The following is a 17702-nucleotide window of genomic DNA, read 5'->3' as shown; positions in this document are numbered from 1 at the left end:
AGTTCAACAATTAATATCCAAACCTAATCAGAATCCAAAGTCAGCAATCAGGATGATTATGTACCCATCAGTGTACCTTGGTCTAAATCCAAGTAATGATCCAGATCTTATTTTCTGACAGAGGTGGTCCACTAGAGTGGACTAGGGATTGGGATTTGGTTTGGGTCCTAACTTGAACTCTGGGGTTTTGGCGGACACATGCATTCTGTGAATGCCCTTCTGTTTATTTAGAGAAAAAGTGTATAATATGACTCCTGTATGATTTTCTAGTTTTCATACAGGAGCTGGTGTTTCTCCTGCGATCCTGTTGTCTTCTCTGATTTTATGCTTCCACCACGTTAAAGTGTCTTGGCAGACAAACACAAACAGGCATGAAAAACAGTCAGCCTGAGTCCAGCTGCTCACTCACCGTACAGCTGCTGGATGGCCAATTTATCATCCAGAGGCAGGCGGTAGTTGACAATATCACCCACAGAACCCTGGTAGTACGGCCTCATGATGGATGGATCAGAGGAGGAATGGGACAGGCCAAGCGCGTGGCCAAACTCGTGCACCGCAACTGTGAATAAGTCTGTAGTGCTGCCATCACCTGAGGAAGTGTGAAGCAACAGTGTTACTCCATTACTTAAAAAAGGGATTGGACCCCATCACCTATCCATCATCACCATTTCAAATACCTCGAAAGCTCCACGTCTCATCATCATCAAAGTGTGTGTCGCCTGACACTTCAGCCATGCCAGGGAAAAAAGCGTGGGCCAGGGTGCCTCCGGGCCCGTCAAATGGGTACCCATCTTCATGCAACAAGCGGGAAAAAGACACTCTGATGTCGCCTCCAGCCTCGACCCCTCGAGACGGAATGAGACGGAAACGTAATGGGGTCGCGTCACTCCAGGCTTTGAAGGCATGTACCAGGATGTTGTCCACCAAGTGGGAAGGCAGGGAGCGTGACTGGGAAGGAGACGGGTAACTGTGGACACTGCAGACAGGATTCCATTAGTTATCAGCGCACATTACATCCTCATTAATATTTGAATCTGTATGACGTTCCAGATTATGACCAGTTTTAAAAGATAAGGGCTGCCTTGCTTTTTGGTAGGAGTGCGATCCAATACTGGCCAAAATAACTGGATTGGATATGATAAATAAAAATAAAAAAAGTCAGATCCTAGTCTCCAATTATGATGTTGAGACTGAGGTTAGCTAAATTAATCCAGAGAAATTAATTATTAATAGGTAAATTGTTTTAAGATGAGAAAATGGATTGGAATCTATATGATCAGATGCTGCAGATTCCAATGTTGGTATCATATTTTCGCCACTTGTAAGTCAGACTTTTTAAACTGACACTCAGAAAACAGCAATGTTTCTCAAAAAAACAAAAACAAAAACAAAAAACCAAAACAAAACAAACAAACAAAAAAACCCAGTATGATACCAGTGTTGGTATCATATTTTTGCCACTTAAGATAAGACTTTATTGATCTCACAGTAGAGAAATTCACGTTACGTCAGCTCTTAAGAAAACACACAAGATGGGTGCGAGTAGAGGAAAATGTGCATCAAACAGCGTGTGCAAGGATAAGCAATAATAATACTTGTAACAATACAATAAAATAAGAAAATGAGGTAAAAATAGAATATGTATTTTATATATATATATATATATATATATATATATATATATATATATATATATATATATATATATATATATATATATATATAAGTACATATGCATACATAAACATGATTAGAATTGAAAAAGACAGGAGCATCTTAGTGGAATTTAGATGTGGTAAGGTATATTTTCACCACTTAAGTCAGACTCTTTAAACTGACACTCAGAAAACAGCAATGTTTCTAAAAAAAACAAACAAAAACAAAACAAAACAAAACAGTCAGATCCTAGTCTCCAGTTATGATGTTGATCTTGAGGTTAGCAAAATTAATCCAGACAAATGAATTATTAATAGGTAAATTGTTTTAAGATGGGGAAAATATTGGATTGGAATCTATATGATCAGATGCTGAAGATTCCAATGTTGGTATCATATTCTCGCCACTTAAGTCAGACTTTTTAAATGGACACTCAGAAAACAGCAATGTTTCTCAAAAAAAAAAAAAAAAAAAAAATTACAAAGAAAAAAGGAAGAGCATTGTTGACGCTAAGAAGGCATGTTAATCATGGAAATAGCGGATGTGAAACTTTTAATAACTGGAAGCAAAAGGGAAGGAAGCTGTGGAGGATTTGAAAGGAATACATTCCGTGACAGACAGCAGGAGGGATTCCTCAGAACACAAGTTAAAGGGGTTATATTAAAAAAACAACAACTTTAAAATCTCCCTTGTACAGTTAGATGTAGTTGGGATTTATACTAAACATCATTAGAATCTCATACATCTGGGTCTATCCATACAGGGAGTCCTCTTTTTACATTTTACATTTCTGTGATGTATGTCCCAGAAGTCCATATGTGACCTTGTGTTTGACACGCTCAATGAGCCAGTCTGCACTATACGCACACACACCATCTGCAAATGAAATACATTCTTTGTTCAAGAACTTTGTCCATGAATAAAGTTCTAAGAAGAAGCATGAGACTAAAAGTGCAGTTATAACCAAAAATAAGTGTCGACATACAAATGTGTAGTAGAGGGAAGCACAACATGTCACATAATACACAAAATACGAGGTCTGTCCATAAAGTATCGTACCTTTTTATTTTTTTTTAAACTATATTGATTTGATTCATATGTTTTCACGTCAGACAAGCTTGAACCCTTGTGCGCATGCGTGAGTTTTTCCACGCCTGTCGTTGACGTCATTCGCCTGTGAGCACGCCTTGTGGAAGGAGTGGTCCCGCCCCGTCGTCGGATTTTCATTGTCTGGAAATGGCGGAATGATTTGGGGTTTTTTTCCATCAGAATTTTTTCAGAAGCTGTTAGAGACTGGCACCTGGAAACTATTCGAAAAATTTATCTGGCTTTCGGTGAAAATTTTACAGGCTTCACAGAGAATAAGGTCTGTTAGTACAGCTTTATGGACCCCTTTAAGGACGCTCAGCGCGCCGCGCTCCGAGCTGTGACGACATGGCACAAGCCACCAGACCATTTCTAAACGGATGGCTCTATGGATACGAGACCGTCGTGTGCTCTTTCTCTGGTTATCACAAGAACTGGACATCAGCCATTTTCCGGCAGATTTCACTTTTAACAAGCGATTTTGTCATGGAAAGCCGCGCGGAGGCTTCGCGTGTCACAACGGATTCACTGTGGAAGCGAGACAAAGGAACACCTCCGTTTCGGCGTGTCAGAGGACAAGTTTGGACATGTCTATCTCGGCTTTCAATGCTTACCAGTCCAGTAAGTATCAGTGAAATTGTGGAGAGCTGGACATGTCCAAACTTGTCCTCTGACACACCGAAACGGAGGTGTTCCTTTGTCTCACTTCCAAAGCAAATCGGTCTTTACGCGCGAAGCCTCTGCGTGGCTTTCCATGACAAAATCTCTTGTTAAAAGTGAAATCTGCCGGGAAAATGGCTGATGTCCAGCTCTTGTGATAACCAGAGAGAGCACACGACGGTCTCGTATCCACAGAGCCATCAGCTCAGAAATGGTCCGGTGGCTTGTGCCACGTCGTCGCAGCTCGGAGCGCGGCGCGCTGAGCGTCCTTAAAGGGGTCCTTAAAGCTGTACTAACAGACCGTATTCTCTGTGAAGCCCGTAAAATTTTCACCGAAAGCCAGATAAATTTTTTGAATAGTTTCCAGGTGCCAGTATCTAACAGCATCTGAAAAAATTCTGATGGAAGAAAAACCCAAATCATTCCGCCATTTCCAGACAATGAAAATCCGACGATGGGGCGGGACCACTCCTTCCACAAGGCGTGCTCACAGGCGAATGATGTCACCGACAGGCGTGGTAAAACTCACGCATGCGCACATGAATCAAATCCATATAGTTTAAAAAAATAAAATAAAAAGGTACGATACTTTATGGACAGACCTCGTAAATGAGAAGGGCAGAACAGACTAAAAATGTTTACAATGTTGAATAAATTTAAATAATAAGATATGAAAATACTTCTATTACACATTATTTTAAAAATGTGAGTTAAAAAAGATGAAATACGTGGTCTATTAGATAATAAACCGACCCTTTGATTTTATTTTTTTTTTAACTATATGGATTTGAATGACGTGCGATTACACCAATCATGCTTGATCCCTCGTGCGCATGCGTGAGTTTTTTCACGCGTGTCGGTGACGTCATTTCCCTGTGGGCAGGCCTTGAGTGAGATGTGGTCCCGCCCTCTCGGCTGAATTCCTTTGCTTCACACGCTGCTCGAGACCGCGCGCGTTGCTTTATCAAAATTTTTTCTGGACCTGTGAGGAATATCCGAGTGGACACTATTTGAGAAATTAAGCTGGTTTTCGGTGAAAAGTTTAACGGCTGATGAGAGATTATGGGGTGTTTCTGTCGGTGTAAGGACTTCCCATGGAGCGGGACGTCCTGCAGCGCTTCCAGGCGCCGTCGTCGGCCTGTTTCGACCTGAAAACATCCTAATTTAAGGCTTAATTCACCCAGGACGTCGTGAGAGAACAGAGAAAATTCAGAAGAGGCCGGCATGAGGACTTTATGCGGACATTCCACTGTTTAAGGACATTTTTTAATGAAAGACGTGCGCGCAAATTTGCCGAGTCGTTTCCGTGACGACTCGGCAAATCTGTGTGCGCCGCGACAGGAAAAACACCTCCGTGTTGAAAACCATTTGTAAAATTCAGGCGGCTTTTGATGGCTTTCAACAAGTGAGTAACTGAGAAATTGTTTAACAGCTTGGGCATGTTCCAACTTGCCCATTAAGGTTTCCAACGGAGGTGTTTTTCCTGTCGCAACCCCCCGCGGTCGGGTCCGGCCCGACATGCGACTCTGCCCGCATGTTCTTTCATTACAAAATGTCCGTTAACAATGGAATGTCCGAATAAACTCCTCATGCCGACTTCTTCTGAAAGTTCTCTGTTCTCTGACGACTTCCTGGGTCAACAGAGCCTGAAATGTGGAAGTTTTCAACTTGAAACGGCGAGACGCTGCTGCCTCGAAGCGCAGATCGCCATCAGGCGCCGTGGGCCATCCTTACGGCGACACTACCAGACCAAAATCTCTCATCAGCCGTTAAAATTTTTACCGAAAACCAGCTGAATTTATCGAATGGTGTCCACTCAGTTGCGCCTTACAGTTTTGAAAAAATTTTGATCAAACAAAGCAGCAGTCTCTGAGCCATTCCTAAACAATGAAAAAACGACGAGAGGGTGGGCGACTCCTCACTCAAAGACTGCCCACAGGCAAATGACGTAACCGACAGGCGTGAAAAAACTCTTGCATGCCCACAAGGGTTCAAGCATGTCTGATGTAATCACACGTGATTCAAATCCATATGGTTTTTGAAAAAAATAATAAGGTCGGATACTTTTCTAATAGACCTCATACAAGGTGCTATAACAATTTTTCATGGGACAATATTTTATTCTGCCAAAATAGATCACAATATAAAGTTAAATTAGAAAACATTCTAGAAATTTATAGATTACAGGAAGGGAACTCAGAAAGTTTACCTTCTGTTTTTTTTAACATTATTATTTTTTATTTATTTATTTATTTTCATTCCCTTGATGTAATCTTTGGCATTATTAAATCCTGAATGCTGAGATTTGTTTCTGATTGCTGGCCTGGGATCCTGATTTTTGTTTATGATCATTCATGTTTTAATTGCTAATCTTTGATACTGGCCTTTGATCCTGATCTTTATTCCTGAATAGTATTTTTTTTTACCATCATCTCTGCTGTTAGGACTTACCAAGGAGGTTTTTTTGTTGTTGTTGTTATTTGTCTGTCTGTTTTGCTTTGATCCTGGCTCAAAGAAATCAATCCCAAGTTGAATCCATCAAATCAATCCCAAGTTGATGAGCTGATCACTTATTTTTGGTCACTAATCTTTGAAGCTGGACTTTGATCCTGACCTTTAATCCTGATCAGTCATTTTTGGCCCTCATCTCTGATCTTTGGACTTTGAACCTTCACAAGACGTTTATCCTTTTGTCATCATTTGTCTGTTTTGCTTTGATCCTGTAATAAGGGTGAAAGGAATAAGAATCGAGGGCTGAACCATGTGCTTTGATCCTGATTGTGCAACTAATCAGCATTAATATGTGCATGTTCTAGTGGGTGTGGGTGTGAAAGCACATGCGTTTCTGAATAAAAATAAGAAGGGGGACTCAGTGATACTGTCTCTCTCTCACACACACACACATACAGTAGTGTTCAGAATAATAGCAGTGCTACGTGACTAAGATTAATCCAGGTTTTGAGTATATTTCTTATTGTTACGTGGGAAACAAGGTACCAGTAGATTCAGTAGATTCTCACAAATCCAACAAGACCAAGCTTTCATGATATGCACACTCTTAAGGCTATGAAATTGGGCTATTAGTAAAAAAAAGTAGAAAAGGGGGTGTTCACAATAATAGTAGTGTGGCATTCAGTCAGTGAGTTTGTCAGGTTTGTGGAACAAACAGGTGTGAATCAGGTGTCCCCTATTTAAGGATGAAGCCAGCACCTGTTGAACATGCTTTTCTCTTTGAAAGCCTGAGGAAAATGAGATGTTCAAGACATTGTTCAGAAGAACAGCATAGTTTGATTAAAAAGTTGATTGGAGAGGGGAAAACTTATACGCAGGTGCAAAAAATTATAGGCTGTTCATCTACAATGATCTCCAATGCTTTAAAATGGAAAAAGAAAAAAAAAAAAAAAAAAAAACAGACATGTGGAAGAAAATGGAAAACAACCATCAAAATGGATAGAAGAATAACCAGAATGGTAAAGGCTCACCCATTGATCAGCTCCAGGATGATCAAAGACAGTCTGGAGTTACCTGTAAGTGCTGTGACAGTTAGAAGACACCTGTGTGAAGCTAATTTATTTGCAAGAATCCCCCGCAAAGTCCCTCTGTTAAATAAAGACATTTGCAGAAGAGGTTACAATTTGCCAAAGAACACATCAACTGGCCTAAAGAGAAATGGAGGAATATTTTGTGGACTGATGAGAGTAAAATTGTTCTTTTTGGGTCCAAGGGCCGCAGACAGTTTGTGAGACGACCCCCCAACTCTGAATTCAAGCCACAGTTCACAGTGAAGACAGTGAAGCATGGTGGTGCAAGCATCATGATATGGGCATGTTTCTCCTACTATGGTGTTGGGCCTATATATCACATACCAGGTATCATGGATCAGTTTGGATATGTCAGAATACTTGAAGAGGTCATATTGCCTTATGCTGAAGAGGACATGCCCTTGAAATGGGTGTTTCAACAAGACAATGACCCCAAGCACACTAGTAAATGAGCAAAATCTTGGTTCCAAACCAACAAAATGAATGCCTCGCAGATGTGAAGAAATCATGAAAAACTGTGGTTATACAACTAAATACTAGTTCAGTGATTCACAGGATTGCTAAAAAAGCAGTTTGAACATAATAGTTTTGAGTTTGTGGCATCAACAGCAGATGTTACTATTATTGTGAACACCCCCTTTTCTACTTTTTTTTTTACTAATAGCCCAATTTCATAGCCTTAAGAGTGTGCATATCATGAATGCTTGGTCTTGTTGGATTTGTGAGAATCTACTGAATCTACTGGTACCTTGTTTCCCATGAAACAATAAGGAACATACTCAAAACCTGGTTTAATCTTTTTAGTCACATAGCACTACTATTATTCTGAACACTACTGTATATATATGTGTGTGTGTGTGTGTGTGTGTGTGTGTGTGTGTGTGTGTGTGTGTGTGTGTGAACATAAAATTAAAGTCTATTATTAAAAGTCTATTACTGCATAGGTTTACAAGTACGTCATGGTGTATCATGGGAGCAAAATGAAGACGGGAAACATTCATCATAAAAGAATTGAGATATAGTTCATGTGACTGACACAAGACATGGATGAAACCGCAGCGCAGCATGACAGGAAACACACCTCCATGTGAGGTCTGTCTTGTGCCACTTGAGGCCAGACAGTGCGTATCTCTTCCTCCTCCTCCTCTTCTTCAGCATGTCCTCATCCCCGACAATATCGGGCAGGGAGCAGCGTGGTGTTGACATGAGTTTCAGGGTTTCACTGTCTGGAAATGAGAACATACTCGTATCTCTTAAAATATGCAGAATGGGTGGAGAACTTGTAGGTTCACCATAGAAGATAGATACTTTATTTACCATAAAAAACAATATAAAATCGAGGGGTGTATTGACATGTAACTCCCCCTACCTCATAAATGTAACTTTCTTAAAGCATTCTTAAATGAAATGACATTATTACAATTCACAATATTTCTGTCTAAAGACTTCCAGATTTTTACAATCCTATTAGCCCAAAAATGTTTACGAATATCAGTTCTACTATAAAAATGGAACAAATTGTGTTCATGACCTCTACTACTTCTGTAAGGTTTTATATAATTGTTGTAGTTTAGTGTAATGAGACCATTCAACACCTTAAAATACAATAACAAATCTGCTTTAGTGCATCTGCAATGCAAGGATTCCAACTTCAAAAGTCTAAGTCTATCTGGGTAAGAGAACCCTGTACAGACATTTAATCTACGAGTGAAATACCGCTGGACTGCTTCAAAGTTGTCTACATTTGTTTTCAGCCTAGGTGACCATACACAATTGGAAGTTTCCAGGATAGGCCGAACATAACTTTTAGACAAAGATACATAAAACGTATAATTGTGCCCCTTGAATGTGTTAAAAATATTTCTAATTACAAACTGAGCTTTTCGAATAATAGAATTACAGTGGTATGAGAATTTCAAATTAGATTGTATAACAACCCCAACATCACAAATACTGTCAAAGTTATCAGTAACGCCATTGCCCATCTTATAGCGGTATGGATATTTCACATTGCCAATCCGTAAATACTTGGTTTTGTTTGCATTAAGTTTTAGTTGCCAACTAGTGGCCCATTCTTGTATCCTTAATAAATCAGCTTGTAATGATTCACAGTCATTAATAGAGCTGACAGCTTTGTTGTTGTGATGGAGCTGAGAGTTGGTTACCGAGCACTCCGGTTTCTTTCACGCCTCCAAATCTTTGCATGACACGGATGGCTTTTTCAATTCCATCTTTGGTTTGCAGCTTACTTGTACGTGGGTCTGGAGGAGGGAGGTAGCCATACCTGCTCAACCAATCCTGAATGCAGAAGAAGAAAAACGAGAATTAGTCATCTGCGATTTCCACAGGAAATGATAACTTTGATGATTTATTTTTGTTTTTTATTTGTGGCTTGAGGGAGTGGTGTGACAATGACATCATTCTTTCAAGATGAGTTGGGGGTTCTTGCTGTCCACTAAATGCTCCCATTGTAGTGTTTCAAGAATTTTAAACCACTGAATCATTTTATGAAGCAATTGGTTGATTGGGTCTCAAGCGTTTAAAAAATGTGAACCGTTTTTATCTTTTCAGCAGATATCCATCAAATCTCATGTGTGAAATATGTCAAGATTTTATCTGGTCATCCCAACGGGATCTTTGGCCGTGTCTTTCCATTTTATGTCTTTTTTTTTTGGTCACTTCCAGTCACATATCTTCAGCCCCATGAGGCTAACAGTAGCATATGTAGCGTAACAGCGCTGTGTCACCCTCAGATGAGATGCTGGAGTTTTTCAGTTTGTCATAATGTAGCTCTATTTTAAACAAATATTCATGTAATCACTTAAATGTGTCATGATCCAGCCCTGTTGGGCCCGGCTGTTACTATTTTGAACTCTTTTTTCACATTTGTGTTCTGAGCCTTTTGTATTTTTTAATCATGCCATCAGGGCCGGCCCGAGCCTTTATGGGGCCTTAAGCAGAATTTAATTTGGGGGCCCCCTACCATCACCTCAGCACCAGATGCCTCATTATTCCATAGGCTACACTGTTATGTGTGTAACGTACCCACAATCATTAGCATTATTTGTAATTATCTTACATCATACAGGTGTCATTCTTGTTTTTAACCTCAAAGGGGTAGCAAACTCATAAATATGTTTTAATTAACGTCTACATACAGAGTGATGTATAGGTATGGACTACATTTATAGTAAACACGTTAAATAGTTTAATTTCTTTCAGATGTGCAATGGTGTGCAAAATGTTCAATATCCAAATACAAAATAGAATCAAATGACATTCACATTATCTTACAGAAAAATAAAATAAATAAATACAATACTTAAATAATCTCCAAAATGAACATAGAAATCCACATTACAGCAATGTGTGTGCATAGCAATGCACAAACATTGCACTGGGGGCTATTGCTTTAACTTTGGCTGCAAACCATTGAGAGCTGAGCTACTTTTCCCCACCTTTTGCACCAAATTAATCTGAGGAGTTGATCTGCCCTGCTGTTTAACTCTAAGTTTTTCTTCGTAAGGAAGACTATCAAATGGCTTCGCCAAAATCCGGTCCACAACATCCAAATTGTCTTCCATTATGTGCAGCTTGCTACCTAGCTAGCTCGCTAGCTGGGACTGGCGGGAGGCTCGTGTTAAGTGTATCCGCCTGTGAGTGCTTTGTGACGGTGGAGGAGCTCAGCAGCACCCGCTGCTCGGTAGGGACAGAAACTGCGATAGAAGTCAGAAAGAGTGATAGAAGTCAGTCTCCAAACACAAGCAGCTACAAAAAAAAACAAAACACCAGAAATAGAAGCTCGATTTGTCGCTAGTCGTTTTTAAACAAAGAAAATGCCGCTAAGAGGATTAGGCAAGTCTCCGGTTCAACTCAGAACAATGAAAATGCTCCCACGGATGTTTACACCAAAAGATCGCTGATTCGCTGATTTCGCTGTCAATCAAAAAGGCATTCAGCCTCAGACAGATCATCCAATCATCATGCAGAAGCTGAGCGTCCGGGCCAGCCGGAGCCAGCCAGGGCCAGCCCACTGCCCCATAGACCCCCAGACACGCTGAGCGTGCGATGGGCGGGACAAAGCCCAGCATTTATCCAATGACTCGTCTCGTTTCGCTGCATGCTTTGTGTCGCTATTGAAGTGTGTGATCAGCGTCCACAGTTTAAAGCACTGTGAAGCTGCGGGTTTGAGTGAGAGGAAAGCCGCGTCGTTACCACTGATAAGAAGCTGATTCTGAACAAAAGTTGAGCGCGTTGTAGCGCATATTTAGTCAATGACATGTACATGTATTTTTTTTTGACATTTTAGGGGAAGCTGAGCTTCACTTGCAGTCTTAGACCAATCGCCTCTGACTTTAAGACACCTCAAGCACTTGACACTAAACGAACGGAGCATTTCGCAAATAATGACAACAAAAATTGTAATATTGGACATGCAAACCGGCCTTTGTCTTGTTGTTTTTCTTGTCTTCCAACTTCTTTTTTTCTTTCTCCGCTCCAGAGGGATAATTTCTTTTCTGAGACATGACTTACACTCACTTCTTTCCTCACGATTAGTCATCGATCACCTGACCCAAGCGGTGCATCTAAATTTGCCCAACGGTGGCAGCAGCCAACAGGAGGCATCAATTAACCTAGTATTGGTATTTTGTCAAAATGAATTAATTTTTTCGGGTGTAATACAATTTCGTTTAAATTATTCAATATTATTTTAATTTCATGCATATATTTACTTTTTTATCACAACGTCTCGGTGCTCTCGGGGCCCCCTGGTGGCGTGGAGGTCCTAAGCGACTGCGTAGTTGGCGTATGCCTTGGGCCGGCTCTGCATGCCATGTATCTTAGTCATGCTTCAGCTGGTCTTGTTTCTTGTTCTTGTCAGGTTTTTATGTTATCTTTGGTTTTGTTTTTGTCAGTTAACCTTGTATTTGTTCTCTCTTGGTCACTTAGTTCTTCCAGTCTTAGTTTGATTCTGTTTACTTCATTTCTTGTATTATGCTTTGGTCACTGGTTCAGTTTTCTTTTGAACATTTTGTATTCATAGCTTAGTTCTGTTTATCACATTTTTGTATTATGCTTTAGTCACAGGTTTTGGTTATTATTTATCTTAAAGTGTTTCTTCTGATTATGTTCTATTTGTCACTTTCATCAGTTAGTTCTTTTTATTTATTGCACTATTCTGTAGTCACCAGTTTGTTTATCTGCTGTTCTCATTTCTTTTGTACTTTTATATCGGGTTTTGCTTTCTGTTAATTAGCCAGTTCCTGTTGAGCTTTGCTTCAGTATTGATTTTCTGATCAGTTGTAATGTAGTTTTTCTTTTGTACATATTATATCTTGGTTTGCTTTTAGTTCCCATGATTCTTGCTCTGTCCTGGTCCCTAGTGTCGTGTTCTGTTTTTGCTCTGTTCTCACGTCATCCTCATTTGTTTGTGTTCATTCCACTTCCTGCACCCGCCTTGTGTCTTTGTCTCCCACACTTTGATTGTCTTTTGCATTTTCATTCACTCCCGCTCTTGCACCTGCTCACGCATCTTTGTATCTGACATCACTCCACTTTGTGCACTCCCTTCCCCATTATCTTGATCATGCTTAACCTTTGTCTTCCCTGGTCACGCCCCCTTCCAGATCCTTCACCTACACCTGTGTCTTGTTCCACTAATTACATCACCAGTTATATAAGCCCTCACAGTCCCTTGCTCGATTGTTGAATGTATTTCACTTTCCAGCTTTCACGTCCTGCCTTGTTTTGCTTGTTGATCTGCCTGTCGGTATTTGACCTTGTTTTGCCTTTGACCACGTTTTTTGTCTCTGCCTCTGATTGCCAGCACTCCGTGTATTTTGACTTCAGCCTGTTTATTCGACCAAGCCTCAGCCTTACGTCTGTCTGTACCTTTACTTCACTGCTGGACCATCTGTGTACCGAATCTCTGCCTGTTACTATCATTAAACCTTATTCTAACTGCATCTGCTATGAGAGTTCGCATTTGTGTCCACTCAATTTGTGCCACGCCCTGACAAAATGTAAAAAATAAAAATAAATTAAAAAAAATCAAAAACAGCCACTTTTAAGGCCACTTTTAAATTTTACCACCCAGGGTGTAGTCCGCCTCACGCCCTATGACTGCTGAGATAGGCTCGAGACCCCCGTGACCCGACCCCATCTTGGATAAGCAGATGAAGATGAGTGTGTGTGTGTGTGTGTGTGTGTGTGTGTGTGTGTGTGTGTGTGTGTGTGTGTGTGTGTGTGTGTGTGTGTGTGTGTTGGACATTTTAACATGGAGTCCTATGGGAATGTGTTGCATTTTGAAGCCAGCCTCAAGTGGCCGATCAAGGAACTGCAATACATTTGACTTCCAAAAAGTGTCAAAATACATTTACTGCTTTGTCAAAACACATCACATAGAAAACACACTGCAGTCTGCATTTGGAATGAACGTTGCCGCGGGAACAGGCCCACTGACAGCATGAGGACTGCTGGATGACCCCTGCTTGTGGCATAACCACCTGTGCGGACTTCTCATCAAATACATATTCTTTGTTATTATGTCATGTTGTTTAGATTTCCTGTTTTCTGTTTCTTCAGCTTGGTAAAAACTTTGTAAAAGCCTTGTAACTGTTAGAATGGCCTAAGCACTGGGTCACCCCTCTGAGTCTGGTCTGCTTGAGGTTTCTTCCTCAATATCATCAGAGGGAGTTTTTTCTTACCACTTTCACCTATGTGTTTGCTCTTGGGGTTGGTAAGATTAGATCTTAGGCCTTGGGGCACCTTTGTTATGATTTGGCACTATAGAAATTAAATAAATTTAAATTAAATGAATTAAATTTAGTTGAAAACGTGCTGTTCTGCAGTAATGTGAATGCAGCTTTACTGATAGTTCTAGATGCTTTGCGGAGAAAATTTAACTGATCTGACTCAGTTGTTTAGCTTTGAGTATTTCTGGTCACACACCCAAACAATGAACAAATGAGTGAAAAAAGAACTGAAAGTTGACAGGGCCAACAATATTTGTAAGTTATACTCATACGGTCCAACTTGATCTTTATGGAACTAATGTGGAAACAGTAACATGGAAAAGTTGCATGATGCAAAAGCCCCAGAACAGAGTTTATTATTGATATTATTATCAGTCTGACAAAACAAGTAAAATCTGTTGCTTCATTGTGGTTTTGAAAGCGGCACTTCCTGCTCTCCTCGAACCTTCTACCACAGCAGCAGTTAAAAGGCAAGGTGTTGGCTCAAAGCCACAGCGGTTGCTGTTCTTTTGGATTTTTTTTTTTTTTTTTTTTTTTTTTTTTGTTCTCTGTTAAACCTTTTCATTTGAAACAGTAAAATCTACTTGCACAATTCACTTCCAAAACATAAGTTATACATTTATTCATATTCTTTTCTAGATTTGAAATTGGATGGATTAGGAATAACTGATTACAATTGGAAGATATTTCTCACTCTTAAAGAAAGAAAAATAAATGAGGAATAAGCCAAAAGTATTTGTAACTTTTTTTGGGGGGGAGTATGAACCCTGTGTTTCAACATTTCAGTAATACTGTAAATATCTGTTGATGCAGATACTTCTTCCAATTTGAAATGACTGAAGTAAAAACTATCAAATATTGTGTCTTATTGTGATGATTATTATCACGAGTCATCAGCAGCCACATCACATTTGCATAATTCTGCCTGAACGTCAACGAGTCATGAAAACGAGAAGGAAACAAAATTTTAAAAACTTTAAATTTAAAACTCTGTATCAGATTTGTATGAAAATTTATGAACGAATGAGTGAATTGAGGTTTATTAGAACACATAAACAATAGAAAAGAAAAAATAAAATACACAATTTTATAAGAAAATTTTACAAAAGGCATACAAAAATAATAATAACAAAGTTACATTTAATTATAACAAATGACATGCTTGAAAAGAGCCAGGAAGAAGGTTTCACTTTTTTGATCCTACCCCTTTTTTCACATTGTCAACCAAGTGGGTTTGAAATTCATTCATAAAAAAATTAAGGTTTCATAATACCGGTACATTCTCCAAGTTTTCCATCAGCTCTTCACATGGGAAACTAAAAACTCTCCAGATCAAAATCTACTGTGTGCACACAATCAGTGCTCTCCAGGTCACCCCAGTCCTAGAACCCAAGAGTGTACACGCCACTGTCAACACAGTCTGTATGTGGTTAATGTCTCCAAATGCATAAAAGTACCATCAATCCCACATTCCATTATTGAAACATTGAATTATCATGGCTGTGTGGGAAACATAATCCACTCACCACTGCTCTGCTGTACTGGTCCGGTACTGGAGCTGAGGAGGCTGCAGTCAAAAGCATCCAGATCACAAACCTAAACTCCATTCCAACCTCTGCACAAACACGCATCACTGTTAACACCTTCAGCAGCTTGAGAAAACAGTGACATTTTTATTCAGGAATTATAGTAAACCTCTGTCAGCGCAAGGGAACTGAAACAAAGCTCTCACCCTTAAGCGTTTCTTCTTCTTGTGTGGAGCCTCAGTGCGTCCTCTGGGGACTAGGCAGGGCAGATCAATCAAAGCACCCCCCCCCCCCCCCCCCCCCCCCCCCGCTCTCTCTCTCTCTCTCTGTCATTGGTATGTGCAGAATGTAGGATGATACAAGTATTATACTTATCATTGCCTTCCTATGTTCAGTTATATCTTCATAAAAAAAATAGCTTTAGAAAATATTAGACTTTAATTCTATGTATATACACACACAGTAGTGTTCAGAATAATAGTAGTGCTATGTGACTAAAAAGATTAATCCAGGTTTTGAGTATATTTCTTATTGTTACATGGGAAACAAGGTACCAGCAGATTCAGTAGATTCTCACAAATCCAACAAGACCAAGCATTCATGATATGCACACTCTTAAGGCTATGAAATTGGGCTATTAGTAAAAAAAATGTAGAAAAGGGGGTGTTCACAATAATAGTAGCATCTGCTGTTGACGCTACAAACTCAAAACTATTATGTTCAAACTGCTTTTTTAGCAATCCTGTGAATCACTAAACTAGTATTTAGTTGTATAACCACAGTTTTTCATGATTTCTTCACATCTGCGAGGCATTCATTTTGTTGGTTTGGAACCAAGATTTTGCTCGTTTACTAGTGTGCTTGGGGTCATTGTCTTGTTGAAACACCCATTTCAAGGGCATGTCCTCTTCAGCATAAGGCAACATGACCTCTTCAAGTATTTTGACATATCCAAACTGATCCATGATACCTGGTATGCGATATATAGGCCCAACACCATAGTAGGAGAAACATGCCCATATCATGATGCTTGCACCACCATGCTTCACTGTCTTCACTGTGAACTGTGGCTTGAATTCAGAGTTTGGGGGTCGTCTCACAAACTGTCTGTGGCCCTTGGACCCAAAAAGAACAATTTTACTCTCATCAGTCCTCAAAATATTCCTCCATTTCTCTTTAGGCCAGGTGATGTGTTCTTTGGCAAATTGTAACCTCTTCTGCACATGACTTTTATTTAAGAGAGGGCCTTTGCGGGGGATTCTTGCAAATAAATTATCTTCACACAGGTGTCTTCTAACTGTCACAGCACTTACAGGTAACTCTAGACTGTCTTTGATCATCCTGGAGCTGATCAGTGGGTGAGCCTTTGCCATTCTGGTTATTCTTCTATCCATTTTGATGGTTGTTTTCTGTTTTCTTCCATGCGTCTGTGTTTTTTTTGTCCATTTTAAAGCATTGGAGATCATTGAAGATGAACAGCCTATAATTTTTTGCACCTGCGTATAAGATTTCCCCTCTCCAATCAACTTTTTAATCAAACTACGCTGTTCTTCTGAACAATGTCTTGAGTTCCATTTCCTCAGGCTTTCAAAGAGAAAAGCATGTTCAACAGGTGCTGGCTTCATCCTTACATAGGGGACATGTTGGGAAAGTGTCGTGACACGGACCCACAACAGGGGGCGTAAATGAACGGACAATGAAAGAGTCAAATATGGACACTTTTACTGTTGTGAATGAGCACAACCAAGTACAGCAGATTACAGAATGTCAGATAATAGTCAATCAACAAAGGGGAAGTGTGGGCAGGCTCGAGGATAGAAGACGTCTGTCCTGAGAAGAACCGGAACCACACGATTTCCTCCGCCACCAGGTTTCCTCCCGACCAGGTTTGTCCAGGTGGCGGCGGTAGAAATCGGCCAGAAGGGCTGGGTCCAGGATGAAGCTCCTTTTTACCCAGGAGCATTCTTCGGGTCCATACCCCTCCCAGTCCACCAGATACTGGACCCCCGGCCCATCCAGCGGACGTCCAGGAGCCGGTGCACGGTCCAAGCCGGCTCCCCGTCAATGATGCGGGCAGGAGGCGGCACCGGACCGGGAGCACAGAGGGGTGAGGTGTGGTACGGTTTCAGTCTGGAGACGTGGAAAACGGGGTGGATCCGCAGCGAAGCCGGGAGTTGGAGCTTCGCTGCGGCAGGACTGAGGATCTTGAGGATCTTGAATGGTCCTATGTATCGGTCCTTTAACTTGGGTGAGTCCACTTGGAGGGGGATGTCCTTTGTGGATAGCCACACCTCCTGCCCGGGCTGGTATGCAGAGGCCGGGGACCACCGGCGGTCTGCATGGGCCTTAGCCTTCGTCCGGGCCTTCAACAAGGCAGAACGGGCGGTGCGCCACACCCGACGGCACCTCCGCAGGTGGGCCTGGACCGAGGGCACACCGACCTCCCCCTCTACTATGGGAAACAATGGGGGCTGGTA

General features: G+C 40.7%; 1 protein-coding gene across 2 annotated transcripts in view; it reads right to left on the bottom strand.

The window, feature by feature from the left end:
* Positions 1-15462, bottom strand: part of mmp25b (matrix metallopeptidase 25b) — a 31225-nt gene extending 15763 nt beyond the window's left edge. The window contains exons 1-6 of one of the 2 annotated variants that reach the window (XM_034194562.1): positions 15432-15462; positions 15226-15314; positions 9110-9242; positions 8026-8170; positions 678-976; positions 410-589 (exon numbers count right to left, since the gene is read on the bottom strand). In XM_034194562.1, coding sequence (XP_034050453.1) covers positions 410-589; positions 678-976; positions 8026-8170; positions 9110-9242; positions 15226-15306 — 838 coding nt within the window. In that variant the 5' untranslated portion in view covers positions 15307-15314; positions 15432-15462. The other variant, XM_034194561.1, reaches the window with a different exon arrangement.
* Between the last annotated feature and the right edge of the window lie 2240 nt (positions 15463-17702).

The sequence above is a fragment of the Thalassophryne amazonica genome, chromosome 18 (genome assembly GCF_902500255.1).
Source record: "Thalassophryne amazonica chromosome 18, fThaAma1.1, whole genome shotgun sequence".
Classification (NCBI taxonomy): Eukaryota; Metazoa; Chordata; class Actinopteri; order Batrachoidiformes; family Batrachoididae; genus Thalassophryne; species Thalassophryne amazonica.
The sequence above is the reverse complement of the archived record's forward strand: the minus strand, read 5'-3'. Positions and strand labels throughout refer to the sequence as shown.